At 51.1% G+C, this 26,641-nt stretch overlaps 2 protein-coding genes across 2 annotated transcripts; both read right to left on the reverse strand.

Annotated features, from left to right (window-relative positions):
- Positions 1-11,155: 11,155 nt before the first annotated feature.
- LOC147965787 (uncharacterized) lies at positions 11,156-11,522 on the reverse strand. The gene is made up of 2 exons (XM_087530605.1): positions 11,349-11,522; positions 11,156-11,290 (listed from the first exon to the last, which is right to left on the reverse strand). Exons 1-2 carry the CDS (start codon positions 11,520-11,522, stop codon positions 11,156-11,158), a joined length of 309 nt encoding a protein of 102 aa, XP_087386731.1.
- A 120-nt stretch (positions 11,523-11,642) lies between these two features.
- LOC147965788 (uncharacterized) lies at positions 11,643-11,993 on the reverse strand. The gene has a single exon (XM_087530606.1). It carries the CDS (start codon positions 11,991-11,993, stop codon positions 11,643-11,645), a length of 351 nt encoding a protein of 116 aa, XP_087386732.1.
- Between the last annotated feature and the right edge of the window lie 14,648 nt (positions 11,994-26,641).

Below are 26,641 nucleotides of genomic sequence, written 5' to 3' on the forward strand. Positions count from 1 at the left end.
AAGGCACTAATCCAACTTACAAGAGTAGTAAAATGTATTCTTGTGGTTCTTGTTTTCTTTGGTCTTGCTTTTCTAGTCAAAATTATCGTTGGAGTTCGTGCAAAACGGAGGTCCGTTTGGGGTCGTGCGTTGGAGTTGGCCTTACAAGTGGGACCGCAGTTAAGGAAACCGACTATCGACAAACCCCCACCTCGCCCGCCGCGCGATGGCTGAAGTTAGAGAAACGATGAGGTTGAAGAGATTGCTCTAGCACAGACTCCAAGAAATAATATGGTGTCAGATGGATGTCGTGGTGGCGGCGTGTGCCGTACTCCTGGACGTGAATGCTTGTTCTGGCCCATGCCACCCTACTACTCCTACTACTTACTCCTACTAGTATATAGTATACTAGTATCGAGGATTCGAGGTGCTGGTTACGTACAACAAACACATTAACATATGGCTACAGTAAAAACACCCGCCCGACGCGCGAAGCATGTGAAGCTAGTACAAATTTAGAGAAGCGACTCGAAAGCCATTCATAAATTTAGTAAGTTTATCACAGGCATATCATTTTATTACATACAACAGGTCATCAACCCACATCGACAACGAGGATACATTATAAATACTAAAGTTTTCACCACACAACAAATAACAAGCCATGAAATGAACTTCAACTCAACCATTCCGCGGTGTTGGAAATGCTTGCTTTGAACCATAAGTGATTCTCTGGGATGGGCCATCTGTTGTCGATCTGGAGACCAATGCAGGACCGATCATCCAGGCTGAAGCGGCCTACTATATCAGTATGAGGGTAGGGAACCACCCAAATGTCCGAGGTATAGACACAGTTGCTTCTCATAAATGTGTCAACAGTAGTTGGATCGCCTTTCACCATCACGGATAGTTTTGTCCAAGGAAGAGCGAGTTTTCTCCAAGACTATCAATTCTGTGCCAGGGAGAAGGAGTTGGCGCTAGCACACTAGTATCCATCCCGAATACCATGCAACGGGTGTTGGAATAGGTCCAGAGAGTGCGACCATGGGAGACACCTGCTTCCTTAGCAGTAACATCATCAGTGGGTTGTATACACACAAGAAGAGGTGATCCATGGGAATTAGTTGCCAGGCGCCACAGAGTATATCGGCGCTGCTCGTCCTCATGCTCTTGATCATCACCATCGTCATCCCCCCTTGGTTATAAATTTTTTCAAGTATAGGTGGTGGGATGCTCACAGGACCTTGGAAACACAAGAAGAAGGTTAATTAGTAAAGGGAAACTTGCTAACCCGCATGCATGTGGATGAAACAATTATAATTATGGTGGAAGACAAACGTAACGAAACTACTAGGATGCCATGCAAAAATAGTGCCACGAGTGGTGGCAGCAAACACAAGGCCCTCGTATTGAATTGCATCACAGTACTCATCCGTGTACATAAACCGATTTTTGAGCAATATCCATCAAGTCGAACCACGAAGGACGGCAACAAGCTTGTCGAAGATAGCAACAACTTGATAGTTGTTGTAATTCCAAGAGCGGTTGGGAACTCGACAAATTGCTATCTTCCATAGAAGACAACCACCATGATCGTATTTGAACGTGCGTACATTACCGGTGTGCTCAACCTCTGGGCAGTGTGCTGAGATTTTTGGAAGTGGAACCCGGTGACGAGTGTACACATTCACAAGTTCCCACTCGCAGTTGGACCCAATGTAAACAACCCAATCTCCATTTGCGCCCGCCCAAGCCTTGCCCTCGAGCGATGGCATCTTAACATCATACGTATCATTATCAAGCGGCATCAACTGGCACAGGGCGAGGCCTCTGTCATGCCGGCGCCAGTCATCAGGGTCACGGCGAAGAAGATAGGGGAGATCAAACCGCTCCTTAACTCTTGGGTTCTTTGTAATGATGTTATTAGTTGAGTCGACAATGGTCTTGAACGAACCTGCCATGCTAGCCGAGGTGATGACGTCGCACAGATCAATGAGTTCCTCCACCACGTCATCTTTCAGATCGGGGCAAGAATAACGGGGTCCTTTCCGGCCTGTTCCCTCCATGGAGAAGACGATCGAACAATGGCAGAAGAAGGGTGAAGGGCTGAAGGAAAATGGAGGAGGGAGAGGAAGAGCGTGCGACATCAGTTCCAAATCGAGAAGGAAAGGCGAAGAGTCGGTGGACGGTTGCGAGTTTGCCACGGTTCACGAAGAGGCGCCCCGGCCTACACGCCCGTTCGGAAATACTCCTACTACTCGCCATCGTCTCACTGATATGTTGGAACGAGACCACATGTCAACGAAGCATGGTGTGTAATTTCTCGTGCAAAATTCGATCTGGCCGCGTTGAACCGAGGTGCCGCATTAGTTATTGACCTTTATTTTTTTAATGGCGTGCCGATCAGTTTTGAAGCACGACTAACTGGTACTGTACGTGGAGAGGATGATAGCAGGGACCCGCCAAGGTCATGGCAGTATGCAAGCAAGTGCCTCCTTATTTCAAGCTAATAAAAAAATGGCTCCTCCTAGTGGATTTCTGACATCTGGGTCCCATGCCATTGTCAACGTAGTCAATAAACGAGAGAATTGCACAACGAGCGGCTGACACCAGGGACCCAGCAGCTCGTCCAGTTATTTTTGTTTTGGGTTAATTTGATAAATGCCACTCCAAATCTGGTGTATCCGAGAAATGCCACTGCAATTTCCAAACTTTGAAAAATGCCATTTCATGCCATTTCTAGTGGCATTTTTCAAAGTCTGGAGTGGCGTTTTTCAAAGTTTGCAAATTGCAGTGGCGTTTTTCAAAGTTTGCAAAAATTGCAGTGGCATTTTTCAAAGTTTGGAAATTGCAGTGGCATTTTTATGAATCGCCATAATTGGAGTGGCATTTATCTAATTTGTTTTTGAGACGGAAGCAGGGTGTCAACTGGGCTGTGCGGGACACTCTGGCCTGTCTAGACAGCCTTTTCTTTTATGTTTACCACAGACCAGCCCAGTAGTTTTTTTCTTTCTGAAAATGGCTAGCCCAGTTCTTTTGTAATTTGTCAAGTAAGTCGCTTTATCAGGCCTGCTGGGCTGCAAATCTTTCAAGACGAGGAGAGATTCATTCGGCTGGCCGAGAAAATGGCCTATCAGTAATGAGAAATGGGATGTACATTTTTAAAACACATCAAACCGGCAATTATTTTCAAATATCTTTTTTTCATTTTGAGATTTTAAATTGCATTGATTTTTATGCGTGGACAATTTATTGGATTTTATATTGATATACATTTATTTTTAAAATCAGTCTGAATGTGACTCGAAATTTCGGGATTAAAAATAGTTCAGACCGCACCGACATATGCAAAATTTTGTATAATTTTTTAACCGTGGCCACAATATGGGCTGTAATGCTAACATAAAGAATATGGGCTCCAAAAAAACCCGTAAGAATTAGCAAATGGGCTGTAAATTATTTGAAATAATGGCAGATGGGCTGTATGCTGTTTTCCACAGATTTGAGGCTTTCCACAGATGGCCTGTATACTGTTGGATGTCCATCCAACGGCCGTCGTGCTTCTTCAATCTCTGCTCTTCCTGCTCCAGCCGCTCAAACAAGCGCCGGCGGGACTGCCTGCTCCCTCCTCCTCGCGGCCGGCTGTGCTGCCGCGCAGGCCTCACCGCCCCACCATACTCCCACCGCTGGCCTAGCCATCCCTCTACTCACCCACACCTGCTGTTATTCTCCGGCGACGGCAGACGAACAAGTAAACCCTCGTATAGTCGTACTCCCCTCCGCGTGGGAAACAAAAACAACGGCCTAGTCTTCCCTGCCTCCGTGTCGTTCCCTTCCTAGGCCTCGCCGTCGTCCACCGCCCTGGTGCTATCGGCGTGGCGTGGTCAGCGTGGTCAACGACCGACATGCATCTGAAGTGGACTGTACGAGGAGAGGCTGACAGCTGGGTCCAAGGCCGCACACAAGGAAATGATTCCTTATTACGCGCAAAATAATGATTTCCTCCACCTGACATCTGGGACCCACCGAAACAGCCTCTGTATTTCACAAAAAAAAACGTTACCGCCGTTGACAGATCGGACCCACCAGCTATATCTTCGCACGCAAGGAAGTGCCTCCTTATTACGCACAAAAAAAATGAATACTCCCCCTGCTAGCTGGGACCCAGTATAGTGGGCCTACTAAGTTGACGGGGACGAAGGGCTTTGCCAACTTAGTCAATATGCACGATTCTAGGTCGACTGACCGTACGATGTCCATACAACGGCCGTAGTGCTTCTTCAACCTCTGGTCTTCTTGCTCCAGCCGCCCAAAGCAGCGCCGGTCGTGCCGCCTGCTCCTGCCTCCCGTGGCCGTCTGTGCTGCCGCGGAGGCCTCACCACCCCCATACTACTCCCACCGCTGGCCAGGCCATCCCTCCACTCCACTCACCCACACCCCCTATTATTCTGCGGCGACGGCAGCGCAGCCGAACCAGTGAATCCTCGTACTCCTCTCCGCGTGGGCATCCATTGCCGCGTCTTCCCCGGCTCCGCGTCGTCCCCTTCCTAGGCCTCGCCGTCATCCACCGCCGTGGTGCTGTCAGCGTGGCGTGGTCAATGTGGTCAACGACCGAATTCCCTCGGAAGAATACTATACGTGGAGAGGCTGACAGCTGGGTCCATGGCAGCCGCAAGGAAGTGCCTCCATATTACGCGGAAAATAAGTATTCCTCCACCTCACAGCAGGGACCCACCGGACGCCCACCAGTATATCGCGAAAAAAACGTTTGCCCCGACTGCTGGGACCCACCCGACGGGCCATCCTATTTCACGAAAAAAACATTCCCCCTGCTGTCAGCTTGGACCCACCGGAAGTGCCTCCTTATTACGCACAAAAAAAATGAATACCCCCTGCTAGCTGGGACCCACCTTAGTGGCAGGCTGACTTGTGGGCCTACTAAGTTGACGGGGACGGAGGGCTTTGTCAACTTAGTCAATATGCACGATTCTAGCTCCAGTGACCGTACGATGTCCATCCAACGGCTGTAGTGCTTCTTCAACCTCTGGTCTTCTTGCTCCAACCGCCCAAACCAGCGCCGGTCGTGCCTCGTGCTCCTGCCTCCCATGGCCGGCTGCGATGCGGCAGAGGCCTCACCGCCCCCTACTACTCCCACCGCTGGACAGGCCATCCCTCAACTCACCCACACCCCCTGTTATTCTGCGGCAACGGCAGCCTCACACCGCAGCGAACCAGTGAACCCTCGTACTCCTCTACGCGTGGGCATCCACTGCCACGTCTTCCCCGGCTCCACGTCATCCCCTTCCTAGGCCTCGCCGTCGTCCACCGCCCTGGTGCTCTCGGCGCGGCGTGGCCAACATTGTCAAGGAACGACTTCCATCAGACATGGACTGTACGTGGAGAGGCTGACAGCTGGGTCCACGGCCGCAGCAAGGAAGTGCCTCCTTATTACGTGCAAAATAATTATTCCTCCACCTGACTGCTAGGACCCACCGGACGGGCCACCGTATTTCGCGAAAAAAACGCCCCGCCCCGCTGTCAGCTTGGACCCACCAGAAGTGCCTCCTTATTACGCACAAAAAAATGAATACTCCCCTGGCTAGCTGGGACCCACCTTGCTGGGAGGTTGACTTGTGGGCCTACTAAGTTGACGGGGACGAAGGGCTTTGTCAACTTAGTCAATATGAACGATTCTAGCTCCAATGACCATACGATGTCCATCCAACGGCCGTAGTGCTTCTTCAACCTCTGGTCTTCTTGCTCCAGCCGCCCAAAGCAGCGCCGGTCGTGCCGCATGCTCCTGCCTCCCGTGGTCGGCTGTGCTGCCGCAGAGGCCTCACCGCCCGCTACTATTCCCACCGCTGGCCAGGCCCTGCGACGACGGCAGCCTCACACCGCAGCCAAACTAGTGAACCCTCGTAGTCCTATCCGCGCGGGCTTCCACTGCCGCGTCGTCCCCTTACTAGGCCTCACCATCGTCCACCGCCGTGGTGCTCTCCGCGCGGCGTGGTCAACGTGGTCAAGGAACGACTTCCATCGGAAGAGTACTGTACGTGGAGAGGCTGATAGCTGGGTCCACGACCACATCCCAGTTTTTTTTGTGATTTGCCAAGTAAGTCGCTTTGTCAGGCCTGTTGGGCTGCAAATCTTTCAAGATGAGGAGAGCTTTCATTCGGCTGGCCAAGAAAATGGCCCATCAGTAATGAGAAATGGGTTGTACATTTTTAAAACACATCAAACCGGCAATTAGTTTCAAATATCTTTTTTTGTCATTTCAAGATTTTAAATTACATTAATTATTATGCATGGAGAATTTGTTGGATTTTATATTGATATACATTTATTTTTAGAATCAGTTTGAATGTGAGTCAAAATTTCGGGATTAAAAATAGTTCGGACCGCACCGAAATATGCAAAATTTCGTATAATTTTTAATCGTTGCCACAATATGGGCTGTAATGCTAAAAAATAGAATATGGGCTCCAAAAAAAACCTTAAGAATTAGCAAATGGGCTGTAAATTATTAGAAATAATGGCCGATGGGCTGTATGCTGTTTTCCACAGATTTGAGGCTTTCCTAAAAAAAGGTTGACGCACAAGCACTGACTGTTGGATGTCCATCCAACGGCCGTCGTGCTTCTTCAATCTCTTCTCTTCCTGCTCCAGCCGCTCAAACAAGCACCGGTGGGACTGCCTGCTCCCTCCTCCTCGCGGCCGGCTGTGCTGCCGCACAGGCCTCACCGCCCGATCGTACTCCCATCGCTGGCCTAGCCATCCCTCTACTCACCCACACCTGCTGTTATTCTCCGGCGACGGCAGACGAACCACTAAACCCTCATACAGTCATACTACCCTCCGTGTGGGAAACAACTGCCAAGTCTTCCCTGCCTCCGTGTCATCCCCTTCCTAGGCCTCGCCGTCGTCCACTGCCCTGGTGCTCTCGGCGCGGCGTGGTCAACATGGTCAAGGAATGACTTCCATCAGGCGTGGACTGTACGTGGAGAGGCTGACAGCTGGGTCCACGGCCGCAGCAAGGAAGTGCCTCCTTATTACGCGGAAAATAATGATTCCTACACCTGACAGCTGGGACCCACCAGACGTACGAGCCACTGTATTTCGCGAAAAAAACGTTTCCCCCTGACTGCTGGGACCCACCAGCTACATCTTCGCACACAAGGAAGTGCGTCCGGGCAAAAAAAGAAATGATTCGCCCCCTGACTGCTGGGACCCACCAGCTACATCTTCACAGGCAAGGAAGTGCCTGACAGTCAGGACCCACCTGGTCGAAGCGTACGTAGCATTGTCATTCTGGTCGCGAACGTGTACGTACATACTGATCGATGTAGAGGCGCGCACGTGTCGTAGTAGAGGCGCGCACGTAGCATGTACACGTACGTACAACGGCCAGGGTGCAAGAAAGAAAATACGGCCATGTATGTGCACATACGGGCGGGGTCTCGAACGCCTACTCGCGCATACGTACGGTGAGGGCTCGTGTACATGGCTGGGTCGGAACAGAGAAACAACGTCTTCGTCGTGTTCATGGGGAGGCAACGGAATGCGTCGTGTTCATGGGGAGGCAACGAAATGCGTCGTGTTCATGGGGAGGCAACGGAATGCGTCGTGTTCATGGGGAGGCAACGGAATGCGTCGTGTTCATTGGGAGGCAACGGAACGCGTGGGAGCCAACCGGCTGGGTCGGAACGAAATGCGTGGTCGTGTTCATCGGGAGGTCTTGGATGGAACTGGCGATGGAAACGAGGCCTGGCGTACCGCACAACGGAGGAAATGGACCACCTACGTTTGCAACGGGGTCCTGTTGATCGGGAGGGGTCTGGCGTACCGAAAACGGAGGAAATAGACCTCCTACAGTCGAAACGGGGGTCCTGTTCATCGGGAAGGGTGTGGCGTACCGCAAAACAGAGGAAACGGACTTGCGTTGGAGCGCTACGGTCGAAACGGGGGTCCTGTTCATCGGGAGGGGTGTGGCGTACCGCAAAACAGGAGTCCACGGGATACTGTTCATCTCCACCATCGACCCCCTCCAGCCTCCACGAGCTACTGTTCATCCACCGTCGACCTCCTCCAGCCTCCACGTGTGACTGTTCATCCACGTGCTCCTGTTCATCCAGCCTCCACCGTGCGCCACTCCACCGGCTACTGTTCAACCAACCCTCTCCACGGGCTCCTGTTCAACCACCCCTCCATGGGCTACTGTTCATCCTGCCCTCCACCGTCTACTGTTCATCCTGCCCTCCACGGGGTGGTCCTGTTCATCCAGCCCTCCACGAGGTCCTGTTCATCCAGCCCCAACCGGCTCGATCGATCGGGGTCCTGTTCATCCAAAGGCAACACCACGGGGTCCTGTTCATCCACCCCCACCGGGAACTGATCATCCAAACCCCCCCGCAACGCTCACTGTTCATCCAGAGGCAGCATCGATCGGCTTCAGCTAGCAGCAGTAGAGAAGGAATCGCTCGATCGGGTTCAGTTAACAGCCATCGATCGATTTCTTGGGTTCAGTAACGCGTAGCCTGCAGTGCAATCGCTCGGGTTCAGTTAGAGCCCAACGCCTCGCTCGGGTTCAGTTAGAGCCAACGCCTCGCACACACGCGCATACGTGTACGAGAGAAACGCACATCGCTCGGCCCCCGACCTCCCACTGTAACTGGGAACTCCCCGAAATTCCCCCCTCGCTTCTACCACGGTTTTTTCCGTCATGGACGGCCCAAAGAATGTCATGCATCTGCGTCTCCGGCCCGCCTAGGACGAAAAGCCCATTTTCTGTCATGATTTTTTGTCATAGAAGTAGGAGCCCACCACATCTATGATGATACCGGGTTTTGCTACAAAGGAGCAGCTAGCAGGTGACAAGTGCCAGCACGAGGCCGAGGTGGACCTTCTCAAGGCGGAGGCGGCCAAGGTCGTGGAGGCACAACGAGCCCTTGCCGAGTCCGACCAGCAACGCGACAAGCTAGTCGACGACAAGGGCTAGCTCCAGGTTGAGGTGGAACGCCTGAAGGCACTAGGGACCATGGCGGAGGAGGCCCGTTAGGTGGAAACCCGTCGCCGCGAGGAGTCCTAGAGGGTGGCCGAGGCCAAGGACGCCGAGCTGAAGGCGGCCCTTGCCAAGGTTGCCGACTTGGAGAAGATGCTTCAGGAGCGTGACCGTGCCATTGCCAGGGAGCGGTGCGGTACGTTGCTTGAAGCGCAGCACCTTGAAGAGTCCTCAAGTAAGTGCTTATTTTGGGTTTTGCGAAGTCGGGAAGCCGTCTTGCCTTCCCTTGGTTATTGATTTGTCTTGCTCTTCTTTTTGATAGGGCACTTCCTGGAGACGCGCCGGCTGGCGGAGGAGGCCGTCCGCTTTCAGCGAGACCCGCAGGGAGTCGTGGGCTCCGGGACCGACCCCTGGATGGCTTGGACCCTCTCGGAGATCGTGACCGCCTGCGAAGCCCATCTGTGAGTCTTGGGCGAGCAGATGGGGCGGCTCTCCGAGGCCGGCGCGGCGATGACGGCGACACTTTGGCCTGGCTCCATTGCGCCGAACAGCTTCACGCGGCTAGCGCGGTGGTTGGAGGTGGGCCCGGAGCGGCTCCACATGTGGCGTGTTTCCGCCGCCCGTGCCGGCGCCGAGATGGCGCTTAGGTTCTTGATGTCTTGGCATCCGGATCTGTTGCTGGATGCGCTCATGGGCCAGTGAGCCGGCGTGGAGCGCCAGCTGCAGGCGGGGGCCGGACGGATCGCCGCTCAGGCCAGCTACATCGGCGGGTTCGCCATTCATGACGAGTTTCAGCCGGAGCGGACCGATGACGGTGGAGTCGTCCCTGTTGACAACTACGGCCTACTTCTGGACGACCTGGAGGGCAGCTCCGAGGAGACGGGCGTATATGGTGATGGGGACGCCGAGGAGGGAAACACCGGCGCCTCGGTGAACCTGGAGGCCACCGAGGGGGAGCCGCCGGCTGCGCAGCCCGCCGCTGGAGATGCCTGAAGCTGAGGCCGTCCTGCCTTATCTTAGTAAAAAATTATGTTAGGTAGCAGGTCCACCCGCCCACTGGGGGTGTTTGGGTGTAATGTAATGAACTCTGGCCTTGGGCTTGTTTAATTTATGACTTAAATATTTCGTGAATGTTTGCGCTTTTGCTTTTCGTCTTTTGAGTAATTTTCTTGTTTGCTTCCCCTCTTGGACCTCCCCCCGGCGAGTCAAACGGCCGGGCTCCGTTCCGTGACAAGGAGTTCGGCCTTTGAGAGGAATGCATGGTACTTAGGCTTTTCAAACGTTGAGCGTGAGCAAAACACCCACTGGGCCGGTTGGCGGCAATCCAGCAAAGCTAGTTGGTGAGCAGCCGATCGTGCGGCAACTTAAAGTGACGGGGCCGGGTTGGGAAATCCGGCGGTCTCCACTTATTATTCGTGGCATGTTGGCGCTTTGGTCCCTTTTTCTTGCCGGCCGACAGCCGAAGCCAGTTTTGTGGCGTAGGGCGAAGTGGGGGGCCGCGGCGACCCGAACACGCCAAGAGTTGCTAAGGAAGGCGACGGGTGGTGACCAAGCCGGCCAGCCCCCGAGCCCCCAGGTCGAGTGAGTCGAGTCGGCGGTGGGGGTTTTCAAGAGAAATTTGCATAAGTGTAGGAGACTCAATAATTTTGGTCGGAAAGGGTAGCCCCTGAGCGTCGTTCGGGGACTCCGTAGTTTCATGTAGTTCGCAAAAGGCAGTGATACATATGTGCACATAGACATAGCTAATTGTAAAACAGGAGGAGGAGTTCTGCATTTCACGTCGGGTTGTTTCTTCGCCGATAGTGTCTCTCTTGCGCTTGTTTGACTTGCGGGCGTCGATGAGGTAGTAGGCATTGCGGTCGCACAAGGCCTTGTTGACGATGAAGGACCCATGGGGAGGACAGCTTGCTGCTGGACGAGTCGGAGGACTAGGTCTTCCGCGCGGAATGCGAGGGGCCTGGTCTTCTTGTTGTGGTAGTGCCTTAGGCCTTGCTGATAGATGGCTGACCGGCTGAGCGCCAAGATCCGTGCTTCTTCGAGTAGGTCGATGCTGTCTTCGTGGGCTTCCTCGGCTTCGGCTTTAGTGTACATCGCGACACGCGGCGAGTCGAACTCGACATCAGTCGGGATGACGGATTCGGCTCCGTAAACGAGGAAGAATGGGGTGAACCCGGTCGACTAGTTTGGCATTGTGCGGAGACTCCAGAGGACGGCTGGCAACTCGTCGAGCCAGGAATGGACGAGCGGCTCGACAAGCCGTGGCTTGATGCCGGATAGGATGAGGCCATTGGCCTGCTCGACCTGGCCGTTGGACTGCGGGTGTGCCACGGAAGCCAGGTCGAGGCGGATGCCAGAGACGGAGCAGTATTGCGTGAGCGCCCTTGGCGAAGTTGGTGTCGTTGTCCGTGATGATGCTATTCAGCATGCCGTAGCACACCACAATATCCTTGACGAACCAGACGGCTATTGGCCCGTCCAGCTTCTCTATCGGCCATGCTTTGATCCACTTGGTGAACTTGTCCACTGCCACCAGCAAATGCGTCATGCTGCCTCGAGCGGTCTTGAAGGGCCCCACCATGTTGAGTCCCTAGACCGTGAAAGGCCAGGCGATCGGGATGGTTCGTGGTGCTGAGGCCGGCTGGTGGCTGCGCTTGCTGAAGCACTATCATCCCTCACACTTAAGGACAAGTGACTCGGCGTCTTGGAGGGCCGTGGGCCAGTAGAAACCATGGTGAAAAGCCTTGGCCACCAGGGACCTCGAGGCGGCGTGGTGCCCACACTCGCCCTGGTGTATGTCGAGGAGGATCTCAATGCCCTTGTCTTGCTCGACGCAACGCTGAAAAATGCCGGTGGAGCTGCGCTTGATGAGCTCGTTGTTGATGATGTTGTAGGCGGACGCCCGGCGCTGCACTTGCCGGGCATCAGTCTCGTCCGTGGGGAGAACCCCGTTCTCCAGGAACTCCGAGATGGGCAGGGCCCACGATGGGGCCGTCACCACAGCAAAGACGACCACCATGGCGGGTTCCGGGACGGCAGCCCCCGGGCTGGGTTCAGCATCCCCCGGGCCGGGTTCGGCAGTCCTCAAGCCGGGTAGAGGCGCGGCCGGGTTGTCCGGGACGAAGATGGACTCGGAGTCCGGAGACGGCTTGACGGATGGCTTATGCACGTGCTCGAGCAAGATGCCAGACGGGACGGACTGCCGGGACGAGCCGATCTTGGCTAGCGCATCAACGGCTTCGTTTCCACGCGCGGGACATGGAGGAACTCGCAGCCATCGAAGAAGCCGGACAACTACTGGACGAGGAAGTGGTAGCTCGCCATGTTGGAGTCACGGGCGTCCCACTCGTCAGAGTACTGTTGTACCACCAAATCCGAGTCGCCATATGATAGGATGCGTCGGATCCCAAATTCCTTGGCAAGCCAAAGGCCACGCACAAGGGCTTCGTACTAGGCGACATTGTTGGAGGCGACAAAGTGGATCTAGAGCGCGTACCGAAGCCGGTCGCCCTTCCGGGAAGACAACATGATGCCGGCCCCCAGGCCGAGGCGCATCTTGGAGCCGTCGAGTGCATGCGCCAGTGCGTTGAATCCGGCAGCGGTGGCAGGTACTGGGTCTCGGTCCAGTCGACGAGGAAGTCGGCCAGTGCTTGGGACTTGATCGTGGTGCGGGGTTTGTAGAGGATGGTGTGGCTGGCTAGCTCGAGCGCCCACTTGGCAACCCGACAGCCAATGATTGATACGTCTCCAACGTATCTATAATTTTTGATTGTTCCATGCTATTATATTATCAACCTTGGATGTTTTATATGCATTTATATACTATTTTATATGATTTTTGGGACTAACCTATTAACCTAGAGCCCAGTGCCAGTTTCTATTTTTTCCTTGTTTTTGAGTATCGCAGAAAAGGAAAACCAAACGGAGTCCAATTGACCTGAAATTTCACGAAGATCATTTTTGGACCAGAAGAAGCCCACGGAGTACCGGAGATGGGCCAGAAGAGTCCCGAGGTCACCACGAGGGTGGGTGATACGTCTCCAACATATCTATAATTTTTTATTGTTCCATGCTATTATATTATCAACCTTGGATGTTTTATATGCATTTATATGCTATTTTATATGATTTTTCGGACTAACCTATTAACCTAGAGCCCAGTGCCAGTTTCTGTTTTTTCCTTGTTTTTGAGTTTTGCAGAAAAGGAATACCAAACGGAGTCCAATTGGCGTGCCATTTTTTGATGATTTTTTATGGACCAAAAGAAGACCCCGGAGTAAAAGAGTTGGGCCAGAAGAGTCTCGGGCCATCCACGAGGGTGGGGGCGCGCGCACTTCCCCCTGGGCGTGTGGCCTGCCTCGTGGATGACTTGGGCACCTTCTTGACGTCATACCGACGCCAAAAATTCCTATAAATACAGAAACCTTTAGAAAATAACCTAGATCGGGAGTTCCACCGCCAGAAGCCTTCGTAGCCACCGATAACCAATCTAGACCCGTTCCGGCACCCTGCCAGAGGGGGAATCCCTCTTCGGTGGCCATCTTCATCATCCCGGCGCTCTCCATGACGAGGAGGGAGTAGTTCTCCCTCAGGGCTGAGGGTATGTACCAGTAGCTATGGGTTTGATCTCTCTCTCTCTCTCGTGTTCTTGAGTCGGCACGATCTTGATGTATCGTGAGCTTTGCTATTATATTTGGATCTTATGATGTTTCTCCCCCTCTAATCTCTTGTGATGAATTGAGTTTTCCCTTTGAAGTTATCTTATCGAATTGAGTCTTTAAGGATTTGAGAACACTTGATGTATGTCTTGCATGTGCTTATCTGTGGTGACAATGGGGTATCACGTGATGCACTTGATGTATGTTTTGGTGATCAACTTGCGAGTTCTGTGACCTCGTGAACTTATGCATAGGGGTTGGCACACATTTTCGTCTTGACTCTCCGGTAGAAACTTTGGGGCACTCTTCGAAGTTCTTTGCGTTGGTTGAATAGATGAATCTAAGATTGTGTGATGCATATCGTATAATCATACTGTCGGTTGAAATCGACACCTATGGGATCGTTGGGATCCCTTCTACGGTTGGCGGGCGCGGGGTTGTGGAAAGAGCGGGTCTGACAGGAAGAACACGGATCGTTTACCCAGGTTTGGGCCGCAAAGATGTGTAATACCCTAGTCCTGCTTTGGTGGATGTATTTGAGTGTTTTTGTGTTCTTGAGCTAGCTACGGGGTGCAACTTTGCCCAAAAGATCCGAATCCCCCTCCTGGACGCCTCAGGCCTCCTTTTATAGGTGAAAAGGGGTTGCCACAATGGCACACGGGAGGTGGAAAGGTCTACAGTAGGTGAGTCTATCCTCCGCCCCGTCGGACAAACGCATTTAATGCGCTGTCGATGTGCCCCTCTCACTTTATCGGGGACGGCAAGGAAGCACATCCCAGCTATCGCCGCCATGCCTGGCTTCCACACGCGTCTGAGCTGACGAGGCGTCGTGGCACCATGTTGGCTGGCTGCTTGGCTGGCACGGTGGTGTAGCTTTCACGAAGATCTGCATGTCTCCACGCAAGTGCTTGCTGAGTCGGTGTAGAGGCCGCTCGTCACCACGCAGGTGCTTGCCCAGCTGGTTGAGCTGGCAGCTGCTTGAGGACAGCGGTGTAGTCTTGGCAGACGTGGGCCTGGCTGCGGCCCTGCTGGTGTCCTCGGCAAGGGTCTTGCTGGGCCCCCAGCAAGGGTCTTGCCGTGGCGTCGTGGTCATCCCCGGCAAGGATCTCGCCGGGGGTCGTCTCTTCTGGTCCTCATTTGATCTTGCGTATCTAAGATCTCTACAAATATCTGCATGCCGCCACGGAAGTGCCTCCCGAGCCTTGGTTCCAACATGGTGTTGGAATCCCTTGGGCTCAAGGATGGTGTGCTCTGCTACCGTCAGGCAAGTTGCCCCGGCAAGGATCTTGCCAAGGCTGCGGAAGCCACCCCGGCAAGGGTCTTGCCGGGAAAGTCGACCTCGCCCTCTTGCTCTGTTTGCGCCTTGGGCTTGGCGTTGCTTTGGTTGTCTTATGCTTCATTTTCCCTCCGGCTTCCCTCCTCTTCCTTGTTAAGTGTGGCCGCGGGCGCGGCTATGACTGCCCGTGCACAAGTAAAGGGGTCAAAAGGAGAGCCCCTACTTTTGTACACCGACAGGAGCCCCCGGGCCTGGGCCACACATAAGCACGCCGCGTTGTTGGGCTAGGCCCAGAATGGTGCGCGGGCAGGTGGGGCGGATTTTACTGCAGTAACTTCTCGTCCGATGCGCTTCCCCATGACCTGCGTCGAACGCGCGACGTGGAGGGTCGTGCGTGATGTGGGGTTCATGTGTGGGGCGGTTCCTGCACGCATGCATCACATCATGGTAAAGAGGCAGCTCGTGCCTTCCCCATAAAAAGAGGGAGGCGCAGAGGCGCGGCTCATTTACTTGGGCGGACTTGGGTCGTGGTCTTTAAGGCTACAGTGCCCCACGATCACGGGGTGGGGAACGGTCGCCCCACCCGTCCCTTCGATTCTGCTTGCTTGCCACGTGTCCCCCATGCAGGTGGCAGGTGGCAGAGGCAAGAAACTGGGCCGTCGCTGATTTGGGCAACGGGTCAGTCCCGATCCCCTGCGCCCCCGATGGCCGGATTGGCCGAGTGGGGCGGCCAAGCCCCGATCCCGCACCTTTATAAGAAGGGGGAGGGGGATGGCATACCACATCCTTTCATCATCCATCTCCATTCACTTTGGCTCCTTTCTTCCATCTGCCATGGCTAGAGGAGGCGCCGACCCTTAAACGGTGGCGGCGAGGGTCGCTGCTCGACAGCGCGTCCCTCCTTCCCAAGAGCTCGTGTGGCGGAGTCGGCCACGAGAGGAAGGGGGAGGGGGCGAGGCCGAGGTCACCGTGGTGCTCGGGGGAGAGGGGGACGGGGCGGCGCACCGGCCTTGCCTCCGCCAGTGATGCCTCCCCCGATGGAGGGCCACATCGGGGATCAGCCCCGCGAGTTCTTCATCAGGCTGCGCCGGCCACCGCATCACCGCCTCCGTCTCCCTACCCCATTTTCTCGGGAGATGGAGCTCGATCCAACCCAGACCCTCAGGTTGCACATGAGGGGTTGTGGGAATGGCGGCACGCGGGTCGACGTCGACTTCCCCGCTCCTCACGTCATGTACCTCCGTCGCGGATGGAAGATGTTCACTCGTGTCCACAGCCTGACGGCGGGGCTTGTCCTCTACTTCAAGTTAATGGAGGGTGACCTGCTCTCCGTCAAGGTCTTTGGAGATCTTGGAACTCGCCTGAAGTGCTGCGTGGAGAGCTCCTCCGACGATGAAGATTCCTCTTCAAGCGGGAGTGACGAGGAGGGTAGCGACAGCGATGACGAGAGCGTCGAGCGAGGTCACGTCGACCTCATCTCCGACTGACCGCGTCGCCCCTCCCTACATCGTGTGGCCTGCCGAGGGCCTTCCTCGTCAAGCTCTCCATCGGCGCGTCCCTCGTCGCCTCCTTGGGTGGCTGGTGTAGGAGGGTTGGAGAAGGCGAAGAAGGCGGGTGGCGGCTGTCAAGTCAGAGTACGCGGGCACCGACACCTTCGTCGCGTATTGCCGGCCCGCTGCCTCATCTTCCAGTTCCCCTCCCGGCACCGGGACGTTCTCTTGGTGCCTTCTGCTCCTCACACCTCGCCTAGGTGCTCCTTTTTCCCTCCTGCTATCTTGTTCCACCTTCTGAGGAGAGGGACAAGAAAGGGATTACGGGCACCTTATCTCTTTTTAGTTTGTAAGCCCATGGGTACTTGTTAGATTTAAAATTTGTAATCCCCTTGCTCATGTTTTTATCCCGTATGAACTGTACCTGTATGGGACGTTTTTAATGAAAAGGGGTGCCTGCCGGGTTCTTTGTGCGTGAGCGAGGCTCATGCCAAGGAATGAATCCTTGTTATTTTTAAGATAAATACTGACGCTCAGTAACATGCCTTGTCGTCCTCTTGCTTCAGCCGACCATCCTCACGCTCTTGGCGGAGGCAGGGGAAGTAGAGTTAGGCCCCTTGTTCATTTCCTCGCCGTCGCGGCTACGACCTGGTTCTGACCCAGGGACTTGGGTACACGGAAAAAGGGGGAGCACGGTGGTCAAGGGGCAAAACAAGGTTTCATACTCCCCAATCTTCATACGAAAATACACAATAGAGGATGAAAGACTTATCTGAATCTGCAGCCCCCGGCAGCCTTGGCTCACCGCAGTTGGATTCTTGTATCTGCAGCCCCCGGCAACCTTGGCTTGCCGAGGCTGGAGCGCCAGCTCGTTCTCTTTCTTCCAAACAGCTCAGCAGAAACGTCCAAGTAGCCTGCGAACCTAAGAGGATGGAAAGGAACGGAGGAACGCACACTCGACCTCTATGCTAGGGGTTAGTCGCTGCTAAGCACTATCAACCCTAACCGGGGGAGAGACTTAACCTAGCATGCATGCTAAAACTTAGGGCGCCAGAGCTTCATTTATTTATGCTCAGGGTCTGCGCCTGGCTTTGTACAAAGGGTTACATGCCTTGTCGGCAAGGCTTGTACAAAAGGTGGTTTGTCGGGAGGCCCGGCAACCGCGCCTTATGGGTAAAACTTGAGAAGATGTTCAATGTTCCAGGAGTTACTCGCTGGAACAGCATCTTCGATCTCCAGGCGGACTGCGCCGGGCCTGGTCACTCGTATTACCTGATAAGGGCCTTCCCACTTCGGCGTCAACTTGTTGGAATTCTTGGCCGATTGAACGCGCCAAAGAACAAGGTCGCCTTCCTCAAAGTTCTAGGCATGAAACCTGCGGCTATGGTAGCAGCGCAAGGCTTGCTAGTAGCGTGCTGCTCTCACAGCCGCCCGAAGACGATCTTCCTCAAGGAGCGTTGCGTCATCTTGCCGCAATTGCTCTTGCTCAAGCTTGTCATAAGCGAGCACTCGAGGTGACCCATATGTGAGTTCCATGGGGAGAACTGCTTCTGCCCCATATACCAGGGCATAGGGTGTCTGGCCGGTGGCTCGATTTGGTGTCGTTCTGATCGACCAAAGAACCGCCAGCAACTCATCAATCCAGCGCCTTCCGCTCTTGTGCAGCTTGTCAAAAGTCTTTGTTCTCAGGCCTCGCAGTACTTCAGTATTTGCCCTCTCCGCTTGGTCGTTGCTCCGTGGGTGTGCCACGAAAGCAAAACAGACCTTGCTGCCGAGGTCTTGGATGTACCGCATGAAGGTGTGGCTTGTGAACTGCATGTCGTTGTCGGTGATGACCCTGTTGGGCACACCAAAATGACAGACTAGCCCCTTGAAGAACTTGACGGCTGATTGTGTTATCACCTTTCTCATTGCCTCCATCTCCGGCCACTTTGTGAACTTGTCGATTGCGACGTACAAGTACTCAAAGCCCCCGACAGCGCGGGGGAAAGGCCTAGTATATCGAGCCCCCAGACCGAGAATGGCCAGGAGAGGGGAATTGTTTGAAGGGCTTGAGCTAGGTGATGAAGCTTCTTTGAATGGAATTGACACGCTTCACACTTGGTTACTAGTGCCGTTGCATCCTGGAGGGTAGTGGGCCCGAAGAACTTGGTGCTGGTTGCGGTGGGTCTGTGGATCGGATGATGCTATGGAAATGTTATCACAAACATCATCACGACGGATCGACACCCGCGGCGGCTGGCGTGGAGGAGGAGAGTGCACTGTGGCCGCGGCACCTCCGCTCCCCCCGCTAGCGTGTGATGGTTCGACAGAGCGCCGGCCTGAGGGCCTTGCTGGCCATGGCTCGTCTTTGTTGGCGACGCCGACGAGGCTCCGGATGGTGGCTCTCCACTCGTTAAGCTTTTCCGCAGCAGGAGGGAAGTCGAGGACCAGTTGTGCGCCAGCCAAAGCTTCTACTGGCATGGGTGGCGGCGAAAGCTGCGTGGACCGTGGCGCGCTTCGACTTCTTACCTGTTAGAAGGAGCTCTATCATGGCCCAGCGGCTGTGTGCCATTTTCGCCAGCACTTCGGCGGGCATGCTGGCTTCCTCCATCCCGCGAGTGATTCACGGGACTCTTCCCATGGCGGCGCCCGGGGTCCCCAGCATGGTGGCACTGCTCGTTGCGCGCATCCTGAGAAGAGCGCGTCGTGGGCGCCGACGTAAGTGACTTGGAGGTCGTCGCGCCGCCCATAGGTGGCACGGTGCTGCCCTTGGAGGGCCCCGCACCGCCTGCGAGGGGCCCGGCTCCGTCTTTGTATTTGGCGGCGTGTGGCTCGTCGTCTCACGCGCGAACGACGTCGCTCGCTAGGCTCTGGTTGCCAGAGCGATGTTCGTGCTCGCGGGCCGCGCCTCGGGTTTTGTCCGTGACTGGCCCGCTGCTCACCCGCACCTGTATGGGTCGTCCAGCTCCCGACAAACTGATCACTATGACTGCCTTCTTCTTGGGATCCATGACGATGAAGAACTGCTAGGCTGACTATTAGACCAGATTTTCACAACTGCGCCCCCTACCTGGCGCGCCAAAGATGTCGGGGGAAATCGACACATATGGGATCACTTGGATCCCTTCTATGGTTGGCGGGCACGGGGTTGTGCAAAGAGCGGGTCTGACAGGAAGCACATGGATTGTATACCCAGGTTTGGGCCGCAAAGATGCATAATACCCTAGTCCTGCTTTGGTGGATGTATTTGAGTGTTTTTGTGTTCTTGAGCTAGCTATGGGGTGCAACTTTGCCCAAAAGATGCGAATCCCCCTCCTGGATGCCTCGGGCCTCCTTTTATAGGCAAAAAGGGGTTGCCACAGTGGCACACAGGAGGTGGAAAGGTCTACAGTAGGTGAGTCTATCCTATGGCCCTGTCAGACAAACACATTTAATGCGCTGCCGACGTGCTCCTCTCACTTTATCGGGGACGACAAGGAAGCACGTCCCAGCTGTCGCCGCCACACCTGGCTTCGACACGCGTCCGAGCTAACGAGGCATCGTGGAGCTACGTTGGCTAGCTGCTGGGTTGGCGCGGTGGTGGATCTTTCACGAAGATCTACATGTCACCACGCAGGTGCTTGCTAAGTCGGTGTAGAGGCCGCTCGTCGCCACGCAGGTGCTTGCCCAGCTGGTTGAGCTCGCAGCTGCTTGAGGACGACGGTGTAGTCTTGGCAGACATGGGCCTGGCTGCGGCCCTGCTGGTGTCCTCGGCGAGGGTCTTGCCGGGCCCCCGGCAAGGGTCTTACCGTGGTGTCGTGGTCGTCCCCGACAAGGATCTCGCCGGGGGTCGTCGTCTTCTGGTCCTCATCTGATCTTGCGTATCTAAGATCTCTACAAAGATCTGCATGCCGCCACGGAAGTGCCTCCTGAGCCTTGGTTCCAACATGGTGTTGGAATCCCTTAGGCTCAAGGGTGGCGTGCTTTGCAGGCGTCAGGCAAGTTGCCCCGGCAAGGATCTTGCCGAGGCTGTGGAAGCCACCCCGACAAGGGTCTTGCCGGGGAAGTCCACCTCGCCCTCTTTCTCTCTTTGTGCCTTGGGCCTTGGTGTTGCTTTGGTCATCTAATGCTTCGGTTTCCCTCCGGCTTCCCACCTCTGCCATGTTAAGTGTGGTCGCGAGCACGGCTCTGACTACCCGTGCACAAGTAAAGGGGTCAAAAGGAGAGCCCCTACTTTTGTACACCGACACATACCCACGGATACTTGAGGTGACTTTAGGGTTTTGGTTGATTTGCTTCTTAAGGTTTTATTTTACTACGAACTCTAGGGCTGTTTGTGGCACTTACAAGAATAGCCCAATAGATTGATCGGAAAGAATAACTTTGAGGTGGTTTCGTACCCTACACTAATCTCTTCGTTTGTTCTCCGCTATTAGTGACTTTGGAGTGACTCTTTGTTGCATGTTGAGGGATAGTTATTTGATACAATTATGTTATTATTGTTGAGAGAACTTGCACTAGTGAAAGTATGAACCCTAGGCCTTGTTTCCTAGCATTACAATACCGTTTGTGCTCACTTTTACCACTTGCTACCTTGCTGTTTTTATATTTTCAGATTACAAAACCATTATCTAGTATCCATATTGCACTTGTATCAACATCTCTTTGCCGAACTAGTGCACCTATACAATTTACCATTGTATTGGGTGTGTTGGGGACACAAGAGACTCTTTGTTATTTGGTTGCAGGGTTGCTTGAGAGAGACCATCTTCATTCTACGCCTCCCATGGATTGATAAACCTTAGATCATCCACTTGAGGGAAATTTGCTACTGTCCCACAAACCTCTGCACTTGGAGGCCCAACAACGTCTACAAGAAGAAGGTTGTGTAGTATACATCAGTGGGGGCGCGGCCCCCTACCTCGTGGCCGCCTCGGGGACTCCCCTGACTTGTTCCCGACTCCAACACCTCTTATATAACCCCAAACTTCCAGAAAGAAACCTAGATCGGGAGTTCCGCTGCCGCAAGCCTCTGTAGCCACCCAAAACCAATCGAGACCCTGTTCTGGCACCCTGCCGGTGGGGGAATCCCTCTCCGGTGGACATCTTCATCATCCCGGTGCTCTCCATGACGAGGGAGTAGTTCACCCTCGGGGCTGAGGGTATGTACCAGTAGCTATGTGTTTGATCTCTCTCTCTCTCTCTCTCTCTCGTGTTCTTGATTCGCACGGTCTTGATGTATCGCGAGCTTTGCTATTATAGTTGGATCTTATGATGTTTCTCTCCCTCTACTCTCTTGTGATGAATTGAGTTTTACCTTTGAAGTTATCTTATCGGATTGGGTCTTTAAGGATTTGAGAACACTTGATGTATGTCTTGCATGTGCTTATCTGTGGTGACAATGGGATATCACGTGATCCACTTTATGTATGTTTTGGTAATCAACTTCCGAGTTCCGTGACCTCGTGAACTTATGCATATGGGTTGGCACACATTTTCGTCTTGACTCTCTGGTAGAAACTTTGGGGCACTCTTTGAAGTTCTTTGTGTTGGTTGAATAGATGAATCTGAGATTGTGTGATGCATATCGTATAATCATACCCACGGATACTTGAGGTGACATTGGAGTATCTAGGTGACATTAGGGTTTTGGTTGATTTGCGTCTTAAGGTGTTATTCTAGTATGAACTCTAGGATAGATTGAACGGAAAGAATAGCTTTGTGTTATCTTACTACGGACTCTTGAATAGATCGATCAGAAAGGATAACTTTGAGGTGGTTTCGTACCCTACAATAATCTCTTTGTTTGTCTCCGCTATCAGTGACTTTGGAATGACTCTTTGTTGCATGTTGAGGGATAGTTATATGATCCAATTATGTTATTATTGTTGAGAGAACTTGCACTAGTGAAAGTATGAACCCTAGGACTTGTTTCAACACATTGCAATACCGTTTTCACTCACTTTTATCATTAGTTACCTTGCTGTTTTTATATTTTCAGATTACAAAAACCTATATCTACCATCCATATTGCACTTGTATCACCATCTCTTTGCCGAACTTGTGCACCTATACAATTTACCATTGTATTGGGTGTGTTGGGGACACAAGAGACTCTTTGTTATTTGGTTGCAGGGTTGTTTGAGAGAGACCATCTTCATCCTATGCCTCCCACGAATTGATAAACCTTAGGTCATACACTTGAGGGAAATTTGCTACTGTCCTACAAACCTCTGCACTTGGAGGCCCAACAATGTCTACAAGAAGAAGGTTGTGTAGTAGACATCAAGCTCTTTTCTGGCGCCATTGTCGGGGAGGTTAGCGCTTGAAGGTATATCTTTCGATCTTGCAATCGAATCTTTTTGTTTCTTGTTTTATCACTAGTTTAGTCTATAAAAGAAAATTATAAAAAATGGAATTGAGGATACCTCATATGCTTCATATTTTTAATGTCTTTCATGAAAATAAGGATTCCGATAATTGTGCCAAATTGTTAGAAGAAGAATGCATTAGAATGTTTGGCATTAAATCTTTGGATGATGATGAGCATGATTGCAATGTTGTTAGTATGAATTCTTTGAATATCCATGATCCTAATGATATGCAAAGCCACAAGCTTGGGGATGCTATGTTTGATGAAGATGATATTTTTTGTCCCCCAAGTTTTGATGAGCAAATTTATTTTGATGATAGCATGCCTCCTATTTATGATGATTATATTGATGAAAGTGGGTTTGGAAGAGTGCCAACTTTAGGAAATAATGATCCCCCTATTTTGGATGGTGTTGAATCCTATTGTGATGATTATGAAAGTGGGTTTGGAGAGGTCATGGCTTTAGTTAATGTAAATCCCACTATTTTGGAAGAGTGTCAACTTTGCATACATGTGGATCGTGTTAAGAATATGTTTTGTGATAAATATATTGTTAAATTTGCTTATGATCCTACATGTAATTATTATGAGGGAGGAATATATGCTTGTAGGAATTGCAATAATATCAAGTTTCCTCTCTATGCACTTAAAATCTTGAAGTTATGCTTGTTTTGCTTTCCTATGCTAATTGATTATTGTTCCCATAAATTGTTTGCTCACAAAATCCCTATGCATAGGAAGTGGATTAGACTTAAATGTGCTAGTCATATTCTTCATGATGCTCTCTTTATGTTTCAATTCTTATCTTTTATGTGAGCATCATTGAAATCATCATGCCTAGCTAGGGGCGTTAAAGGATAGCGCTTGTTGGGAGGCAACCCAATTTTATTTTTGTTCCTGTTTAGTAATAAATAATTCATCTAGCCTCTGTTTAGATGTGGTTTTATGTTTTAATTAGTGTTTGTGCCAAGTAGAACCTTTGGGAAGACTTGGGTGAAGTCTTTGCGATCTTGCTGTAAAAAACAGAAACTTTTGCGCTCACGAGATTAGCTTCCATGTTTTACTCCAGAGTGAATTTAGGTTGATTCCTTTTGAAGAGGATTAATAGACAAATTCCTCATGTCCACCAATTTATTTAAGAATTTTTGGAGTGACCAATGTATTCAAAACCTCCAGATTGCTACAGACTGTTCTGTTTTTGACAGATTCTGTCTTCTATGTGTTGTTTGCTTATTTTGATGAATCTATGAGTAGTATCGGTGGGTATGAACCATATAGAAGTTGGAATACAGTAGATATTACACCAATATGAATTTAGAATGAGTTAACAATAGTACCTAAGTGGTGATTTATTTTCTTATACTAACGGAGCTTACAAGTTTTCTGTTAAGTTTTGTGTCCTGAAGTTTTCAAGTTTTGGGTAAAGATTCGATAGACTATGGAATAAGGAGTGGCAAGAGCCTAAGCTTGGGGATTCCCAAGGAAACCCAAGGTAATATTCAAGGACAACCAAGAGCCTAAGCTTGGGGATGCCCCGGATGACATGCCCTCTTTCGTCTTCATTCATCGGTAACTTTACTTGGAGCTATATTTTTATTCACCACATGATATGTGTTTTGCTTGGAGCGTCATTTTATTTTCTTTTGCTTTACTCATTGATCTTCACTTATATCTTTCGGAGTAGTTTGTCATTTGCTCTAGTGCTTCACTTATATCTTTATAGAGCACGGAGGTAGTTTTATTTTGGAGAAATAGATGAACTCTCGTGCTTCACTTATATTATTTTGAGAGTATTTAGAACAGCATGGTAGTTTGCTTTGGTTATGAAACTAGTCCTAATATGATGGGCATTCAAGATGGGTAGAATAAAAACTTTAATATAGAGTGCATTGAATACTATGAGAAGTTTGATACTTGATGATTGTTTTGAGATATGAACATGGTAATTCATTCGAGTATCTATTAGAAATGAATTCTCCAGCATTTGATTCCTTACTAACAAAGAACTTTTTTGTACACTTGAAAGGTACCCCATAAAATCGAAGCAAGAGTTTAGAGTCGTGCTAGTTGAGTAATTGTGAAACTGAGAAATATTTGTGTTGAGGTTTGCAAGTCCCGTAGCATGCACGTATGGTAACCGTTGTGTGACAAATTTGAAGCATGAGGTGTTCTTTGATTGACTTCCTTATGAGTGGTGGTCGGGGACGAGCGATGGTCTTTTCCTACCAATCTATCCCCCCTAGGAGCATGCGCGTAATGCTTGGTTTTTGATGACTTGTAGATTTTTGCAATAAGTATGTGAGTTTATATGACTAATGTTGAGTCCATGGATTATACGCACTCTCACCTTTCCATCATTGCTAGCCTCTTCGGTACCGTGCATTGCCCTTTCTCACCTTGAGAGTTGGTGCAAACTTCGCCGATGCATCCAAACCTCGTGATATGATACGCTCTGTCACACATAAACCTCCTTATATCTTCTTTAAAACAGCCACCATACCTACCTATTATGGCATTTCCATAGCCATTCCAAGATATATTGCCATGCAACATTCCACCGTTCCGTTCATCATGACACACATCATCATTGTCATATTGCCTTGCATGATCATGTAGTTGACATCGTATTTGTGGCCAAGCCACCATGCATAAGTTATCATACATGTCACTCTTGATTCATTGCCCATCCCGGTACACCGCCGGAGGCATTCATATAGAGTCATACTTTGTTCTAATATAGAGTTGTAATCTTTGAGTTGTAAATAAATAGAAGTGTGATGATCATCATTAATAGAGCATTGTCCCAAAAAAGGCCAAAAAGGGGGAAAAGGAAAAAAGAAAGGCCAAATAAAAAAAGAAATAAAAGGGACAATGCTACTATCCTTTTACCACACTTGTGCTTCAAAGTAGCACCATGATCTTCATGATAGAGAGTCTCTTATGTTGTCACTTTCATATACTAAGTGGGAAATTTTCATTATAGAACTTGGCTTGTATATTCCAACAATGGGCTTCCTCAAATGCCCTAGGTCTTCGTGAGCAAGCAAGTTGGATGCACACCCACTTAGTTTCTTTTGTTGAGCTTTCATACATTTATAGCTCTAGTGCATCCGTTGCATGGCAACCCCTACTCCTCGCATTATCATCAGCTGATGGGCATCTCCATAGCCCGTTGATTAGCCGCGTCAATGTGAGACTTTCTCCTTTTTTGTCTTCTCCACACAACCCCCATCATTATATTCTATTCCTCCCATAGTGATGTGTCCATGGCTCACGCTCATGTATTGCGTGAAAGTTGAAAAAAGTTTGAGATTACTAAAGTATGAAACAATTGATTGGCTTGTCATCGGGGTTGTGCATGATGGGAGCATTTTTGTGTGACGAAAATGAAGCATAGCCAAACTATATGATTTTGTAGGGATAAGCTTTCTTTGGCCATGTTATTTTGATAAGACATGACTGCTTAGTTAGTATGCTAGAAGTATTATTATTTTTATGTCAATATTAAACTTTTATCTTGAATCTTATGGATCTGAATATTCTTGCCACAATAAAGAGGATTACATTGATAAATATGTTAGGTAGCATTCCACATCAAAACTCCTATTTTTATCATTTACTTACTCGAGGACAAGCAGGAATTAAGCTTGGGGATACCTGATACGTCTCCAATGTATCTATAATTTTTGATTGTTCCATGCTATTATATTATCAACCTTGGATGTTCTATATGCATTTATATGCTATTTTATATGATTTTTGGGACTAACCTATTAACCTAGAGCCCAATGCCAGTTTCTGTTTTTTCCTTGTTTTTGAGTATCGCTGAAAAGGAAAACCAAACGGAGTCCAATTGACCTGAAATTTCACGGAGATCATTTTTGGACCAGAAGAAGCCCATGGAGTACC

The sequence above is a fragment of the Triticum urartu genome, chromosome 6A (genome assembly GCF_056163025.1).
Source record: "Triticum urartu cultivar PI428250 chromosome 6A, HENAU_Tu73, whole genome shotgun sequence".
In the NCBI taxonomy this organism is placed as follows: Eukaryota; Viridiplantae; Streptophyta; class Magnoliopsida; order Poales; family Poaceae; genus Triticum; species Triticum urartu.